The sequence below is a fragment of the Papio anubis genome, chromosome 4, assembly GCF_008728515.1.
Source record: "Papio anubis isolate 15944 chromosome 4, Panubis1.0, whole genome shotgun sequence".
Lineage (NCBI taxonomy): Eukaryota > Metazoa > Chordata > Mammalia > Primates > Cercopithecidae > Papio > Papio anubis.
In genome coordinates this window covers 94672799-94691144 of record NC_044979.1, presented here as the reverse complement: position 1 = coordinate 94691144, position 18346 = coordinate 94672799, and the positions used below count along the sequence as shown (strand labels likewise).

General features: G+C 34.8%; 1 protein-coding gene across 8 annotated transcripts in view; it reads right to left on the bottom strand.

The window, feature by feature from the left end:
* The window catches only part of MPP6 (membrane palmitoylated protein 6), a 108962-nt gene that overhangs the window by 20612 nt on the left and 70004 nt on the right, over positions 1-18346 (bottom strand). For 6 of the 8 annotated variants that reach the window (XM_009203218.4, XM_017956849.3, XM_003896192.5 and 3 more), the window contains 4 exons: positions 15378-15530; positions 14434-14661; positions 3111-3152; positions 1305-1436 (listed from right to left, as the gene is read on the bottom strand). In XM_009203218.4, coding sequence (XP_009201482.1) covers positions 1305-1436; positions 3111-3152; positions 14434-14661; positions 15378-15530 — 555 coding nt within the window. The remainder of the gene's footprint in view (positions 1-1304; positions 1437-3110; positions 3153-14433; positions 14662-15377; positions 15531-18346) is intronic. The other 2 variants (XM_009203220.2, XM_009203219.4) reach the window with 1 other exon arrangement.

The window sequence follows — 18346 nt, the reverse complement described above, 5'->3', positions numbered from 1 at the left end:
GGAGAACTGGCTGTTAGTGATTTATCTCACAAAGTTAGTATTTCTAACCTTACAACTAGCACAGAAAATCTAGTATAACTTTTAGCAATTAAAATCCTGAAAAACAGAATTAAAGTAACCAACCATCAAAATGCAGGGAGAAACTGAGAGAAGAATTGAGGTTAGAAGAGAAAACTAAGAGATCGCATTCATAGGAAAAAGAAAAAAGAAGGAAAACTAGAATAATTCAATAAAGGACACAGCCACAGAGAGATTTTTTAAATGAGGGATCTAAAAAGTTCAGGGGAAACCTCTTGAAATCATAGATTGTTTAATTTACCCATTTCTTAGCTGTCTCAACACACAGTGCACCTATACGCAATAATGTCTTAATTTAAATTTAAGGACACATTAGTAAGATTGCTCTCATTCTGTGATTTGTTTCTCCTTAGAAGTAGATCTATATTTTAGAGCTAATGTGAGTACCAATATCTCAGTTAATTTTAGAATTTGGTGCTAAGCCCTGGATCCTTTCCTCTTACTTCTTGTTCTTTAGTAAAACTCTCATTTGCTTTGATAGTTTAAGGCATTTCAGACTTCCTGACTTGTCAGTTTCTCCAGTTCTGAATACTGTGGTTGTTAGCTAATATAAACAATTACAAAAACAGACTTATTACTGCTGCTAGGGGTTTCTGAAAGCTACATGAGGAGAAGAAAAAAGAATACCATTAAACAGATCTTCTGAAAAAAGGAGGGAAAAATGCAGTGATAATACACATCTCTTTCCATATACACAGATTTTAATCCAAAACCTAACAAAACTGATAGAGTGAATCTCCATTTCCCAGTATCTGAAAAGAGGTGAGCAAATAGACATTAAGACCTTAAGAAATTATGCTTTACTTGCTATGAACGAACATGAGGGAGAGGAGACAAGAGAAAGACCTACTTCATAGTAAAAGACTCCTACTTAAAATAAACAAAACCCAAATATCTTTTTAAAAGGGATGACCCAAGTGAGTTCTTCTTGGTCAATAGCATATTTTAATGCAATTACCCATGTGAAAAAAACCAACTGGTCTATTCCCTAAACCAACTGGTTAGTGCCACAGGCTGGTTAATTCTGCACTTATTAAGAGCTACTTGCAAATTCCCTCCCAATTTGATCTTATGTCCACAAAATTAGTAGCCATGAAGCAGGAGCTGTTCATGTGGGAAAAATCATTGTAACAAATGCTAATATGCTTCCTGAATATTCAGATATTAACCAGATCTAAGATTAAAATTTGAAAAGTCGTTGAGGAACTTCTGAGAAGCATACTAACCTGCCACCAATTTGGGTCTTCTCTATTTACAATCTGAAGAATTTCTCCTTTGGAAAACTTCAATCCTGCTTCTTTGCAAGGTATTAGGTTATCATTGTATGGATTATAATCAAAATGACACTTCACAAATACCTAAAACACACAGCACAATTAAAAATACTATAGTTATATCACTTCCACTGAATTTAAAAAATCCTTGTCAAACCACTGATTTAATTGTAACTGAAAATGTATTTAGTACTTCAGATAAAGAACTTGTCTCTCATAAATGGAAATCAAGTTATTAGAATATTAACAGATTTTGGTATCAAAGATAATAAAACTTCATCTCTAATATCTAACTTTAAATCAACAAGAGTTTGATAATCATTCTATCCCACCATTCTTCCACTTTCCTTCAATCTTTTCACTTGATTTTCCAACCAACACTGCATAATTCTTAAAGCAAGCAAATGCTATGATCCAATTAACATCCTGAAATAATACAGGTAGTTGATTTAAGGTTTATATTTCAGATGTATTAGAACTTTGTGAAAAGGCCCTGAAACCAAAATTAAACAATAAAAGTTCATGTCGAAGTCAGATATGAAATATATTTGGTAGTCTTAAATACTTTTCTTGAATCATCTTGCTCTGATTTATATGCTCATCTTAAATTTAAATGATCAACATTAAATTCCATTGTAAGACAAATACCGAAAAAGTCTTGAAACTATTTTCCATTTTAAATTCATTTGTGTACATACATTTCTTTCACATTTGCTTTATTAATAAAAGTATGTCAGTTTACACTGTTAGTTATGATCTCCAAAATTGGGACTATTTGGCTTATTTGCTTTAATTTAAATTCTAATTAAATTATGCATTTTTGGTATTTGATGGAAAGTTCAGACCAATTGCTTTCTTTTTTCTTTTTTCAGATAGAGTCTCACTCTTTTACCCAGGCTGGAGTGCAGTGGCGTGATCTCTGCTCACTGCAACCTCTGTCTCCCAGGTTCAAGTGATTCTCCTGCCTCAGCCTCCCAAACAGCTGAAATTACAGGCATGTGCCACCACGCCTGGCTAATTTTTGTATTTTTAGTAGAGATCAGGTTTCACCATGTTGGCCAGGATGGTCTCAAATTCCTGATCTCAAGCGATCTGCCCTCCTTGGCCTCCCAAAGTATGGGGATTACAGGCATAAGCCACTGTGCCCAGCCCAACTGCTTTCTTAAAACAGACTTTGTTTTATACATATTTATAGAAATTCAAATGTTATCTTCTAAAGAACTGCCTTAGCATTAATCAGCATGTAAACTGTAATAAGCAAGAAAGCACACAATTAGTCAAAATAACAATGTTCTTTTTCTATTTGTTTATCATACTTCTGTAACCAAACAAAATTCAAATAACACAAGTAGACATATTATATTATTAGTGTGGTAAAAGTACTGTGATCAATGCATACAAAATAATTTTAAAATAACTAAATCTGGGAACATGTAATAAAATCTTAGTTATTTATAATTAGATGATTTTCACAGAAAGCATTCAGAACATTTTCAACTACTCTAGAAAAGCTAAATATTAATCCTTAAATCAGTAAGTCAATAATTTTTTTTCCTGATATATAATTTTAGATCTAAAAAGCAAGCATACAAACATTAAGATTGCTAAAGTGTGACAATTGGCTAACTTGATAATGTCATGCAGCTCCATGTTTTGACAACGGGAAAAAACCAAAATAATTAAATTTAATCAAAGAAAATTTAGTTGGCTAAGACAGAAAAATGAAGTACCAGAGAATGTTCTGGAATGACAGCATACCTGATGGATGTGTGCTGGATGCCTCTCCATACTGATGCAACTCTAAAAATATATTTGTAATTGCATAAATAAAGCCAGACTTTTAATTTATAATAAATTAAGAAAATATAAACAAACTACTAGACCATTTTATTACTTCACTCATTTGGTAAGGCAACTACCTCCCTAATTAATTGTCCACAAAGTATAATACCTGCAAGTTACAAATGATAGAACAAAAAGTTAAAGGTATTTGAGATCAGGCAGAAAGAAAGCATTGGTATGCAAAGTTATAAAAATACCTGCATACTTCTTACTTCTCAAGAAAGATGCAATGATTGAAGAATAGCAAGAGAATCCTGTCATCTAACCACGAATGTGATTACCATTCTTATGTGTGGAACAGAATATATTTTGTAACCATAAAGCTCAGACTTTACAAGATAGTCCAAATTTCAAATATTCATTCCTCCAACATCCATGGAATTGTTATGGACATGCCATTATTTGTGGAATACAAACCACATCTCTCAAAGGTAAAAGATTTCTAGAATAATTTCTATTTTTTTTTCATTTATTAAAGTAGTTTTAGAACATTAGTCTTAAGGTCAAAAACTCAGATTAACCTGATTTTACTTTGAACTTCGAAAATTTTTCTGAAAAATCAATTAACCCAACCTTTGATCTAACCATTTTGTAATGACTCTAAAACCATTAAAGATATGACTAGACTTAGTATAATTATATTTTATTAAATGCAATTTAAAGTGTTGCACTTACAGGCTATGGATGTTAACTGCTCATTCATCATTAAGAAATGACTAAACACCACCTACTAAAATATCTATTTCATATTCTTATTACTAAAAACAACTGAATGACCAAAACAATTTAAAGTATAAGGAAAAGGAAGTACAAATGGCTTTTAAGCATAAGCGATGTTCAACAACCTCATTCAGAGTAGAAATACAAATTAAAACTACTTTATTAACACTTTTTTCCTATCAGATTAGCAGAAATCCTTGTATTTTATAACCTCCTATAAAAGAACTGTGGGTTAATAGGCATTTTCTTTCTAAAAGGCTTGTGGAAGAATGGTTCAACCTCTTGGGAGGCCAATTTGGCAATAGCTATCAAGATTACAAATGCATAAACCCTCTGACCTAGTAATCCATGTCTGGGAATGTATTCAACAGCTATGTTATGCAGATACATCCAAAATGACTTATGCACAAGACTACATTATTCCTAACAGCAAAAGATTGGAAGCAACCTAATTGTTTAACAAAAAGGAACTGGTTAAACAAATGACGGTATGTCTACATGATGTGGCACTACATTTAGTCGTTAAAAAAGTGTGTGTGTGTAGGTGATGTGTGTCAACAGGAAGTGTATGCACCAATAAGGATATATCCTCAAGATAGATGGTTAAGCAAAAAAAATAAGGTTCAGGATAGCATGTATACTATGCAACCTTTCTATGAAAAAGGAGGTGGAAGGTGAAAAAGGATATGTAATTTTTATTTACTCGCATATGAATGAAGAAATTCTGGAAAGATAAACTAATAGCATAGTTTTTACTGGTGGGGGGATGAGGACTAGGTTGGTAGTGGGAAGGATTCGGAGGGAGATCTCAACTGAATACATATTTACATTTTTTGATTTTCAAACCATGAGGAATGATTCACCTATACAAAAATTAAATTTTTAAGGTAATAAGGATAACTGACTCCCATTTGGATTCAGATGAAGTAACAAGGACCCTCCAACTTGAAACAACTAAAAACTATGTTGATAAAATATGTGAAACAATGTCTTTCAAGATGTCAGAGATCAGGCAATGAAGACAGTGATCCCAAAAGATGGGAAGAAACAAGATGAGCTACACAATTGCCCCAGCTAACAAGACAGAGAGTTTCCAGGCTGCAACTCAAAAGGGAGAAAGGTGAAGCCTGATGGTCTCGGGAGACCTGGGAGATCAACGTGGTTACAGTGCATGGAGCACAGTATCAGTGAGGAAAGACTTCAGAGACAATTGTGAGGGACTCCTTCTGTTTTCAGCTGAGTACTTAATCAATGCACGTGTATGAGGAAGCTACCTGCACCCTCTCTCTGTGTAACTCTTTCCTCATGATGGTAAAGAATCATTTGAAAGCATTACAGGGAACAATATAGGGAAGTTGTATACGGTCAAGAATAGTTTCTGTTCTCACCAGGCCAGGTGGAAAAATCTTCGTAATTCACAGGCCGTGAATACTTAGAAGGGTTATGAGCTAAACTACATCCTGCAATCATATCTAATAAATCTTAAAAAGCAAGATTTAAAAGAATCATCTGTATCCTAGAACAAAGGTTAAGAATGGTTATTACTAAAATGTCAAAAAATAACATGTTGGCAAAGTTGCAGAGAAAAGGGAACTGCTAGTGGAAATGTAAATTAGTTCAGCCACTGTGAAAAGCATTTTGGAGATTTCTCAAAAAACTTAAAACAGAACTACCATTTGACCCAGCAATCCCATTACCAGGTATATACCCAAAGGAATATACATCATTCTACCATAAAGACACATGTACACATATGTTCATCATAGCACTTTTCACAACAGCAAAGATATTCAATCAACCTAGATGCCCAATAATGGTGGACTGGATAAAGAAATTTTGGCATATATACATCATGGAATACTACGCAGCCATAAACAGAATAAAATCATGTTCTTTGAGCAACATGTACATAGCTGGAGGCCATTATCTTAAGACAATTAATGCAGGAACAGAAAACCAGATTACGACATGTTCTCACTTGTAAGTGGGTGCTAAACATTGAGTATATATCGACACAAAAAGGGGAACAACAGACTCTGAGGCTTACTTGAAGGCAGATGATAAGAGGAGGGTGAGGACTGAAAAACTACCTATCAGGTATCATGCTCACTACCTGGGTGACAAAATCATTTGTACACTACACTCCAGAAACATGTAATTTATCCATGTAACAGACCTGTACACACACCTCTTGAGCCTAAAAGTTGGAAGGGCCGGGAACAGTGGCTCATGCCTGTAATCCCAGCACTTTGGGAGGCTGAGACAGATGGATCATGAGGTTAAGAGATAGAGACCATCCTGGCCAACATGATGAAACCCTATATCTACTAAAAATTAAAAAATTAGCTGGGCCTGGTGGCACATGCCTGTAGTCCCAGCTACTTGGGAGGCTGAGGCAGGAGAATCGCTTGTACCCAGGAGGTAGAGGTTGCAGTGAGCCGAGATTGCGCCACTGTACTCCAGTCTGGTGACAGAGTGAGACTCAAAAAAAAAAAAAAAAAAAAAAAGGTTGGAAGAAAAAAAAAAGTGAGTATTTCTAATACAAAAATATCCAGTACCCAACAAGGTGAAATTCATGATGCCTGGCAGCCCATCAAAAATGACCAAGCATGCAAAGAGGGAGGAAAATATAACCTACAACAAGGAGAAAAATCAAGTGATCCAGAAATGACAAATATGCTAGAATTAGTAGACAAGGACATTACAGTAATTGTTTTAACTTTACATATTATATTCATGGTTCAAGAAACTATAGGAAGGATTAAGTCTATTAAACACATGCAGATATAAAAAAGATGCAATTCGAACTTCTAGAAATGAAAGCCAAAATATCTGAGATGAAAAATACCCACTAGGTGTGATTAATAGCAGATTAGAAGTTGCAAAAGAAAAGATCAGTTAACTTGAAGACAAAATAGAAAATATCCAACATGAAAAATACAGAGAAAAAAGGCTGAAATAAATGAACTAATCAGTGAGCCACGGGACAACTTCAAGAGGCCTAATATTCATGTAACTAAAGTCACCAGAGGACAGAAGAAACAGAAAAATAGGAAAAATGTCTGAAGAAACTACTGTCAAAGTTTTTCCAAATTTGATGAAAGAAATAGTCTTTTCAATAAACTAAGCTGGAAAAATTGAATATTCATATGCAAAAGATAAACTTTGATCCTTTCCTCACATCCTATATAAAAATTAACATACAGTACATGTATCATAGACTCAGATGTACAGCATAGATAGAACTGTAAAACTTGTAGAAAAAAAAATTGGAGAAAATCTTCATGACCTTAGGTTATACAAAGACTTCTTAAATAAAGCCACAAAAGGATGACTCAAAGAAAAAAAATGATAAATTGGATTTCATAAAAATTCAGAACTTCTGCTCTTTGAATGACATTGTTAAGAGAATGAAAACACAAGATAGAGACTGGAAGAAAGTCTTGGCAAATCCCAATTCTGATGAAGCACTTGTATCATGAATACATAAAGAATACTCAAAACTAAGAAAAACATTTCAACAAAAAATGGACAAAAGATTTGAAGACACTTCACCAAAGTGCACATAAGTATGGCAAATAAACACATAAAAATATGTTCAATATTATTAGTTATTAGGAAAATGCAAATTAAAATCACAATGAGATACCACTACACACTATTAGAATGGCTAAAATTTTAAAGACTGGCCATACCACATGTTGTTCAAAATGCAGAGTAATTGGAACTTTCATACAATGTTGGTGGAAATTTAAGTTGGTATACTAACTTTTGAAAACAGTTTAGTCATTTCTTCAGAAGTTCAACATATACCTACCATATGACTCAATCCTTCAACCCCTGGTATATACTCAAGAGACTTATATGCAAATGTCCATAGCAGCTTTATTTGTAAAAGCCCCAAACTGGCAACAAAAAAATGTTCATCAGCCAGGTAATGGATAAACAAACTGTGGTACAGCCATGCAATGGAATATTACTTGTCAATAAAAATAAATGAACTATCAATACACACAACATGAATGAATCCCCAAACAACTATGCTGAGGGAAGCTAAACAAATGAATCAAACAATATCCAAAAAGGATTACATGTATTCCATTTATATAAAAATATGGAAAATGCAAAATAATTTAAAGTGACAAAAAGCAGAGCAGTAGCTGCCTGGAGTCAGGGGTGGGAGAGAAAAAGGGAGCAGGAGGGAAGGATGAGAAGTGGCACCGGGAGGCCAGGAGCAATGGCTCATGCTGGTAATCCTAGCACTTTAGGAGGCTGAGGCGGGCAGATCGCTTGAGCACAGGAGTTCAAGACAGCCTGGACAACGTGGCGAAACCCTGTGTCTACAAAAAAAAAAAAAAAAAAAAAAAAAAATTAGCCAGGTGTGGTGGTGCATATCTGTGGTCCCAGCTCCTCAGAGGGCTGAGGTAGAAGGATTAATTGAGCCCTGGGAGGCTGAAGCTGCAGTGAGCTGTGATCATGTCACTGCACTCCAGCCTGGGTGAAGGAGTGAGGCCCTGTCTCAAAGAAAGAAAAAGAAATGGACACAAATAAATTTCTGGGAGTGTTCATCATCTCAATTGTGTTGATTTCACGGGTACATTATGTATGTCCACATGTATCAAATTGCACACTTTATTTATATAAACTTTATCTCAAGGATATTTTTAAAAGTAAATATAAAAACAGTAGAAGTACTGAGAAAACATGGCACAGGAATACACTATGCTTATGCAAATGACAATAATTAGTGGGAAAAAAATTAAATGGATGAAATGGCTAGAAAATCAGTTCCACCTTGACCCTGATGTTAAATCAGAAGGTGGCTAGTAATTCATTTGGGAATGTGTTGGCTTAACATGGTGCACATGTTGCTTATAGAACCTAGTTCTTAAATCATAGTTTCAGGTCCATCTGAATCTGCACTTCAGAGTGAGTGACAAGATGGTGAACAAAGTGATTATCATTGCTAAGAGATTTTCCACAACACTAGCTGAGATGCTTTTTCTAAAAAAAAAAGGAAGGATGCTTTTTCTAAAAATTTTCAGTGTATGAACTTGGTCTACTTGGTTACATACAGATGTACACACACATTTTTGACAACAGCAAGGTAACAAGAATATATGTTTGGTTAAAAAAGTTTTGAAGGGCAATCCATGTTCCTCTCTGATAAATATCTGAGGGCCACAAATTCAAGCCTCAGCCAAATAGAAAATTTTATTTTAAAAATCATACATAAATTAGCCGGGCATGATGGCACACACCTGTAGTCCCAGCTAGTTGGGAGGCTGAGGCAGGAAAATTGCTTGAACCTGGGCAGTGGAGATTGCAGTGAGCCAAGATCACGCCACTGCACTCCAGCCTGGGTGACAGAGCTAGATTTTGTTGAAAAAAAAAAAAAAATCTACTAACTACTAACCTAGGCCAAAATTATACTAATCATAATTCTTACGTTTATATCACTGGTTTATGCAAGGACTGCTTTTGTTGATTTAATTAGTTTTAATAATATAATAGCTACGCACTTGCCACCTAAAACTAACATTAAAATCCTACTTGATTCTCCTGCTCTCATTCCATCCCATCCCATCATTCTGGTTTCCCCAACCAAGGCACACTTCACCCTGAATCTTGGATTCACAAACTCCTTGCTTTTCATTTTGTATATAGTTCTATTGCATCTATATGTACTCTTTAAAATTATATAGTTATTTTAAACTTAAAGTATCATGCTATATGCATGTAATCTTCTGGGGTTTACATGCTTATTAACATGTTTCCAGCTGTATATACATAAGAATTGCTCTAGGGAATTACTGCAGCTGGATATATGTGAATATTGAACTCTAAGAGACATTATTAAACTTTTCTTCCTAATGTGTTTATAACAATACACACTGCCACCAACAATGTAGAAAAGATGCTGTTGATTCACAGCTATAATTTTACCAACTTAATGGTATATCACATTATGATTTTTAATATATCTTTACATGTTTACTGAACACATGTCCCCTTTTACTTGATTTTTCTATGCAGAATGAAACACAATTTCAAACAGTATCCCTAGAATAACCAATTTCCCCCCATTCATTGAATCATCTCTCCTTTCCACATTGAAAGACATTTTCTCTGTCACATATCAAAGTAATATGTATGTGTAGGTCTCTTTCTGCGCTCCCTAAAAGTCCACTGATCATGCTCTCTCTTCCTATGCCAACATCACAGCATCTTAATTCCTAAACATTAATAATCAGACCCCATTCCCGCTTTTCTGGTTCAAAAGTGTCTTGGCTATTCATCTTACCAAATTCCATGGAAAACCCTGTTTTGACTGGAATTCCATTAAATCTGCAAGTCAATGCGTGAAAAATCAACATCTTCACAATATTGTCTTCCTGTCCATGACATGATATACCTGCTTATTTAGATCCTCTTCATAATTCCTTTGTGTAGAGGTCTTGAATTTTTTAGGTTAGATTTATTCCTAGACATAAATGTGACATTCTCTGACTCTACTATAAATGATGTCATAGTTACATTTCTAGACGTTTGCTGATGACATACAGAAATGCAATTGAGTTTTGTGTCTTAATCTTATTTTCAGGTACCTTGATAAACTCCTATTATTTCTAATAAGTTGTAGTTTTGAGGTGTTTCTATGCAAAAACTCGTATTTGTAAATAAAAAGTTTTATTGCCTCCTTTCCAAACATTTTGCTTCTATAATTTATTTTTGTCATACTGTACTTATGTATCCTTCAAGAAAATATTAAATAGAAGTGCTGCTAGTGAGCATCCTTCTCTAGTTTCTTTCTTTTTTTTTTTTTTTAACTAGGCAAAGCCTTTATCTTTGTTTTAAACTATTTTCTGGTTCACTAATTGCAAATAAATAACTGTGTATAATCAATAATTAAAAAGTAGCATTGTCCCAGTGTCCAAGGGCCTTGGAATTTAAAGTATCATAGGTTTACATTTTATCATATATAAAACAAACATTTTAAAAACAGTTAAAATTCTTGAAATTTTATTATTATTATTATTATTATTATTTTTTTTTTTTTGAGACGGAGTCTTGCTCGGTAGCCCGGGCTGGAGTGCAGTGGCCGGATCTCAGCTCACTGCAAGCTCCGCCTCCCCGGTTCACGCCATTCTCCTGCCTCAGCCTCCCAAGTAGCTGGGACTACAGGCGCCCGCCACCTCGCCCGGCTATTTTTTAGAAGCTGAATCAATTCAGTTTGCCTCATTGTTGGAAGCTTCATCAAAATTCTGAACAAGATCACCACTTCCCCAAAAGTAAGTGGTACTTTCCCATCCAGCTTCTGCCAGTTTCGTTAAGCTTGTTGACACCAAGCTGGTTTAAGACACTGGGTGGCATTTCTGTTAGCTGCTTTGTCTCAGCATGGCTGGTATAATGGTCAAAGTGTTTGCTGCTAGAGATGTCTGAACATTGGGATTGTTAGTGTAGATCACCATTCCTTGGTTTGTAAACATACCTCTTTAATATCAGAGATATTGCTTATTCCTACTTTCTTTCAGGAGAACTAAAGATTCTTTTAATCATCTGTTGCAATAGATAATGTTTGCTGTATCATCTGAGGGCAGTTCCTTTTTACCAATGCACAATTGTGCTTGAAATTTGGCAAGTTTTTCTCGGTTTGTGAAGGCTTTTTCATTTTATAATGAAAACGGAAGTGGAATTTCGTGAGTGGAAATAAAACTTAGTGCGCTTTTGGGGTTGGCACTAGAGGTCTCAGGCAGACCAGCTGAAAGGCCAGTTTCTGACTTTAAAGGGAAAGCTTCTAACATTAGTTAATTCACAATAACGTTTGTTCTAGTTTTTTTTTCTTTTGTAATAAAATTAAGGCTTTTCTCTTCTATTTCTAATTTACTAATCATTTTTTTAAAATAATTGAATTTTATCAAATTCTCCATTGAGGTTATTCTCTTTTCGTCTGTTAATGTGCTTAGTTACATATGGATTTTCTAATATGAAACTCTCCTAGCATACCTGGGATAATAAATCTAACTTGGATATGTTGTATTATCTTTGTTATACACACAATCAGATCTGATTTGCTAATACTTTGTTGAGAATTTTTAATGAATATCCTTGAGTGAAATAGTCCTGTAATATATTTTGTTATATTGTTTCTAGTTGTCCAGGTCATGTTGGTTCCAAAGAATAAGAGAGAATTCCTATCAGCTGGCCTTAATAAACAAATGGAATTATGAATAGCCTCTGGGAATCTAAGCTATATATAAGTTGAAGAACTTCAGAATTGGCTACTTCTAACTCACTCTGGTCCTCAAAATTTAAATATAGATACTTATGTCCCATAGCAGATTCTGGACTTTTACCAAGCACCTGAAATGATTCTGATAAAGATAATCTACTGACTATGCTTTTGAAAAACATTACCGTGGTACAGAAGAGTTCTTGGCTTTCATTTGCTCTTGCAGCAATCCAGACCTGAGACAAGCTCCACAGCACTACACGGTGGAGATTTTAGTGAAAGAGTTGAAGAGGCAAAATGCCCTTGCTTCCCTAGCATCTTAATAGGATGCCCACGGTTTGCAGATGCCCTGGTTTATGTCTATGATTCCAGCATATGAGTAATGTTCCCTTTTTCATTAAAAAAAAAAAAAGTCTCAACTTGGATGTTCTTTTGGAAGCCTTCATGTTATAGTTTCTCTTCTTCTTTATGGCAAGACAGGTCTCAGGTTGCCTCAGGCTTGTAAGACGACTCCTCTCCTACGTGAATTTATTCCCCCAGCTCTAAATGCTAAGTGAAAAGCAGAGTTTGAGACGGTATGGAACAGGGAAAACTTATCTTTAAACCAAGGCTAAATATCCTTGCATTTCATCGTATTCATTTAGTTTACCGGATGCAAAATCTATGTAGGAATGTGGGCCAAAGCCCTAGTTATTAATACTCTAAAATTTTATTTTGCCTGTAAAAGTCTATTATAGCCATGGTGAGCTAGAAGAAGTCTGGAGTTTGGACTACAGAAGGAAAATAAAATCTTCCTACTACAACTAACACATAATAATAAATAAAATACGTAAATTCTAGATTTTACTCTTCCAACCTACCCAAGTCCAAGATAAGGCCTCAGGTGTCACAAATCAAAATTTGCCAACTGAGGAATAAAGGTAGCCTGAGAGGTACTACTGATATGAAATGTCTAAGTACTAATATCATTTATTTTTCACAATTCTTTTCCTTGAGGACCACGAAACTACCTTCATTTCAACCGAAGTTAATTACAAGCCTATCTATTTTCAGAAGTTCAATTTACATGCTAATATTCATGACTAAATAATCTATCCTTACCTTTGAAAGAACAGTTTAAAATAGACATTCAATGAAATGTTATTTCAAATAACTGTACAGAAATGTAAGAACTAGACTTTTAAGCTCTCATTTTAACAATATGAAATAAGATACACTGGCAGTATCTTATGTAAGAAAACTTATAATTTCATTCATGTTTCAAACAATACACTTCTGGAATAAACCTGAACATTAGAGGTACCTACTTCTACATTACTTAGGCTTGAAAACCCTCTCTTTGGTTCCAACACTATCATCCTTTTCAATTCTTCCTCTGCAATTACTTTCTTACTCTTTCTTTATGGTTCCATTTTACCACTACTGCCTCATCACCACAGAAGTGCAGCCACTTCTTGAGCACTATGTGCCAGGTGTTGCTGTGACAGCACTACATGAATTAACTCATTTAATCTTCATAACAAACTTCTGAGAAAACAAATTTTTCCCTAACTATATAGATGAGAAAAATGAAGCACAGAGAAGGTAAGCTGATAATTGGCGGCACTGGTATTTCAACCTAAATGGTCATTCTAACCATTCATTAGAGCTATTGTTCACAAATCACCTCACACCTTCAAATATCTGCCACCTGGTTACATAATCTCATGTCTCTTCTTTTTGAATTCACTTAACATACTGAGCCTAGACAATCTCTATAACTAAAACATTTTCCCATTCAATTATCTAGTTTACCTAAAATTAGTTTTAAAATACAGATCAAACGTGTGCAAACCAGGGGTCCAAGATTTTCTTTATACCCATTCTCTTTTCTGGCCTCATCAGTCATTTCATCCATCACACAAACACTAAGCTGGAGGTGATCTGGACTGCATTTTTAACCTCTCCCAGGGCCTAACACAATGCCTGAAGGTAACAGCTGTCAGAAATGTTTGCTAGATTAATAATTCAAAGACTTTATGGTTCTTCTGATACCTGGCTGTAGGTTACTGTTATGCCAGGGTTCCTGGTGTTTACAAAGAAATCTTACTACTTCCTTTATAATAGCAAAATAGCATTGTTTAAACATTCAAAAATTCACTCATGACAAAATAAGGCATTTCAGAATACTCAAATCGATTGTTTTTCTCTTTTCTTTAGCAAAATAGTAGCAACTGATAGTATTTCCAACATTGTGATTAAAAACATGAAAGTATTTTTAATACTACCAAAAATTTTATTACTCACCTGTTGAGGAGTAATGGTATCTCTATAACTTGGTAAAATTTTTAGGGTGACACTTCCACTAATATTTTTCAGTAATTCTTGTAATTCCTTTGGATTGTTTCCAACCTCATGTCCATTGACTTCTTTAATTATATCTCCCACATGAAGTAGACCTTGTCGATCTATCATTCCCCCATGGAGGATTCGGGCGATTACCAGATCATTATTTTCCACCCTAAATGTCACACCCTATGAGAAATAAGAAAGAGATTTCTCATTTATTAGGGAGAAATGCTTAAATATTCATGAACATATGTAAGAAAATAACTGTAAAACTATGTAAAATGAATCATTCTTACTTTTCATATGTTCTCTCCTGTTTCAATATTTCACTCCCATTAAACTGTGTACTAGTATAGTTTATTACACTAGTGGATAGGATGTATCTTACAGGCTAAATGGAAACTCAGAACAAAAAAAGGTATTTTGTGCATTCTGATGGATTTATTCCTGGCTTTTCCTTTTTTGCACTCACTGTTCTTATAGTCAGATCCAGAAGTAATAATTTTACCAAGGAATAGTAAACTTCACTACTTAGAGAGTCCTAGTATGGCTTCAATTTTTAATAACAACTTCCTTTTATATTTTGATACTGTCAGTATTTCTTCAAAGGGCAGTTCATGCCTTCAAAGGGTAGGAAGAAACATAGTAGTCATCTTCTGAAATTTTTTGCTACCCTTTGCCATATTTCTACTTCTAGCTCAGTTTAACTTTTCATTTTGGTTTAATTTTGCAGACTAAACCAAATTGAGAGAGCATCAGCTGTGTCTTTATTACACAGGCCAAATAAGAATACAGCTTTCATAACATTATGAAAAGGAAAAAAAAATGCAATAGAGTAGTGACTGAACCACAAATTATGTCATATTTCAGATTTAATAGGGCACTGATTTATCTATACTCACCAAAGGTTCCCCAGCTCTTTTGTGAATACCAAGAATACGAATGGCATCTACTGGTAATAACTGATTATTGATAGAAGAATTATTCATTTCTGGACTTGATGGAGGTGAATCATAACACTTTGATGCCACAATATCATGGGCCTCCAACAGTGACTATGAGGAGTCAAAATAGCCTGTGGTTATTTACAATACGTTGATGAAATATGTTACTAAAAGTACTTTGTTAGTTCATTATTCCAAGGGCTTACTCAAGGTACATAGTACTAAATTCCCAAATATCAGGTTGATCAAATAAATATATAATTTTTAAGAGATATAAAAATATATAGTTTTATTATCATCAAATAATATCATATTCCTTCTTTGAGATGTGAAGAGATTGACAGAATTTAGTGATGCTTTTTAAAAACTGGCAAGTTCACTGTAAACTGAACCTAGGTTTCCAGTCTGGTACAAAGAAGGTACTGGATTTCATTGCCACCATTGTCATCATATCATTCAATATTTACCATCAATCCTATTTACTAAAATACCATAAAAATTCAAATTCAAATGACATTTTTACCTAACATTGCTATGTTAGTAATATGATATACTTTTTATATGTACAAAACGTCTGTTAAAAGATGTTCAATAGAAAATGGATAAATATTAGCATCTTATATCAGTGACAGAAAATTTTATATTACCAATAAAGGTTTTAGTTTATGAAAAGAATATTTTTTGAGGAAAAAACAAGTCAGTAATAGTCCTGAATATAATGTATTTTTTTAACTCCCAAATTTACTATGCATGTGCTATCAGTATGGGTAGTTTTGATCCAGCTTTCTAGGAATTGCTTTTTTTTTTTTTTTTTTGAGACGGAGTCTCACTCTGTCACCTAGGCTGGAGTGCAGTGATACAATCTCGGCTCACTGCAATCCCCACTTCCCAGGTTCAAGTGATTCTCCTGCCTCAGTCTCCCAAGTAGCTGCGACTACAGGTGTGTGCTACCATGCCCAACTAATTTTTTGTATTTTTAGCAGAGATGGGGTTTCACCGCATTAGCCAGGATGGTTTCGATCTCCTGACCTCGCGATCCACCCACCTTGGCCTCCCAAGGAATTTCTTAATTAATACTAAAATGTTATTTTTTTTTTTCATTTCTTATCCTAAAAGAATACTTTTTAGGCCAGGCATGGTGGCTTATGCCTGTAATCCCAGCAGTTTGGGAGGCTGAGGCAGGTGGATCATGTGAGGTCAGGAGTTCAAGACCAGCCTGGCCAACATGGCGAAACTCTGTCTCTACTAAAAACACAAAAAATTAGCTGGGCATGGTAGCATGTGCCTGTAATCCCAGCTACTCAGAAGGCTGAGGCAGAATTGCTTGAACCTGGGAGGCGGAGGTCGCAGTGAGCTGAGATTGTACCATTGTACTCCAGCCTGGGCAACAAGAGTGAAACTCTGTCTCAAAAAAAAAAAAAAAAAAAAAAAAAAGAATTTTTACTGCAACTGTGCATATTCAACATAAAACTAAGTTTAAACATTCTTGAGGGGCTGGATACAATCCAAGTTGAAAAACAATAAATCAAAATAAAAGCAAAAAATATTAACAGGTTCGGGATAAAAGCAATCAGGATAATTGGTAATTTCTGGTCATTTCATAAAACAATTCGCAAAACACTGGAGAAAAAAATTCAATAAAAACAACTCACAAATACATATGTAAGGATTCTTCCTATAAATGCTGGAAATTGCTAACCTGGGCTGCTTAGTTTTCCACCCTATATCCTCCTTAGGCAGTATTATTTTCTCCCATGACTTGAGCCACTACTTACGCACTGACAACTCTTAAATTTCTATCTCTAGTTCAGAATTCTCATGTGCTTCAGATTTTTATAGTAAAAATTTGCCCACAACTCGTCAAAGTCATGGCAATTTGAAAATTAAAAAAAGGGACTGTAAAACATTAAAACATTGAATAAAAAATCCATAGATCCACAATTCTATTTTTAAAAAAAGACTGAAAAAATTCATTTGTTACCACTTGAAACTGCAATTTTAAACAGCTCTTCACTTTGAAACTTAGTAAAAGGAAGGTTCAAGTACATTCCTGCCTCTTCAGTAGGAAATGCACTAAGCAGCCCAGTTGATGAGAAGCTCAACATTATGGAAGAGTAGAATAGAAAAACATCATTTTGCAACCTCTGATGAAAGTGCTGATTTACAACCCAAAAGCTAGAAGAAGATGAAAAATAACAAAAATTAGAGCTGAGCTGAAGAAAACTGAGACACAAAAAACCTTTCAAAAGATCAACGAGGCTGGGCATGATGGCTCACACCTGTAAACCCAGCACTTTGGGAGGCCAAGGCAGGTAGATCACCTGAGGTCAGGAGTTTGAGACCAGCCTGGCCAACACAGTGAAACACCATTTCTACTAAAAATACAAAAATTAGCTGGGCATCGTGGCATGTGCCTGTAGTCCTAGCTACTCAGGAGGCTGAGGCAGGAGAATCGTTTGAACCTGGGAGGTGGAGGTTGCAGAGAACCGAGATCGTGCCACTGTGCTCCAGCCTAGGTAACACAGTGACTCCATCTCAAAAAGTAAATAAATACATAAATAATTTTTTTTTAAAAAAAATCAACGAATCCAGGAGTTGGTTTTTTGAAAAAATTAATAGACAAGTCACTAGCTAGACTAATAAAGAGAGGAGAGCCAAATAAACATAATTAGAAATGATGAAGGGAATGTTACTAGTGAATCCATATAAATAAAAACAACCATGAGAAACTACTATGAACACTTCCATGCACACAAACCAGAAAACCTAGAAGAGACAGACAAATTCCTAGACATATACAACCTCCAAAGACCGAGCCTGGAATAAACTGATTCCCTGAATAGACCAATAACAACCTCTGAAATTGAATCAGTAATAAATAGTCTATCAACCAAAAAAAGCCTGAGACCTAATGGATTCACAGCTGA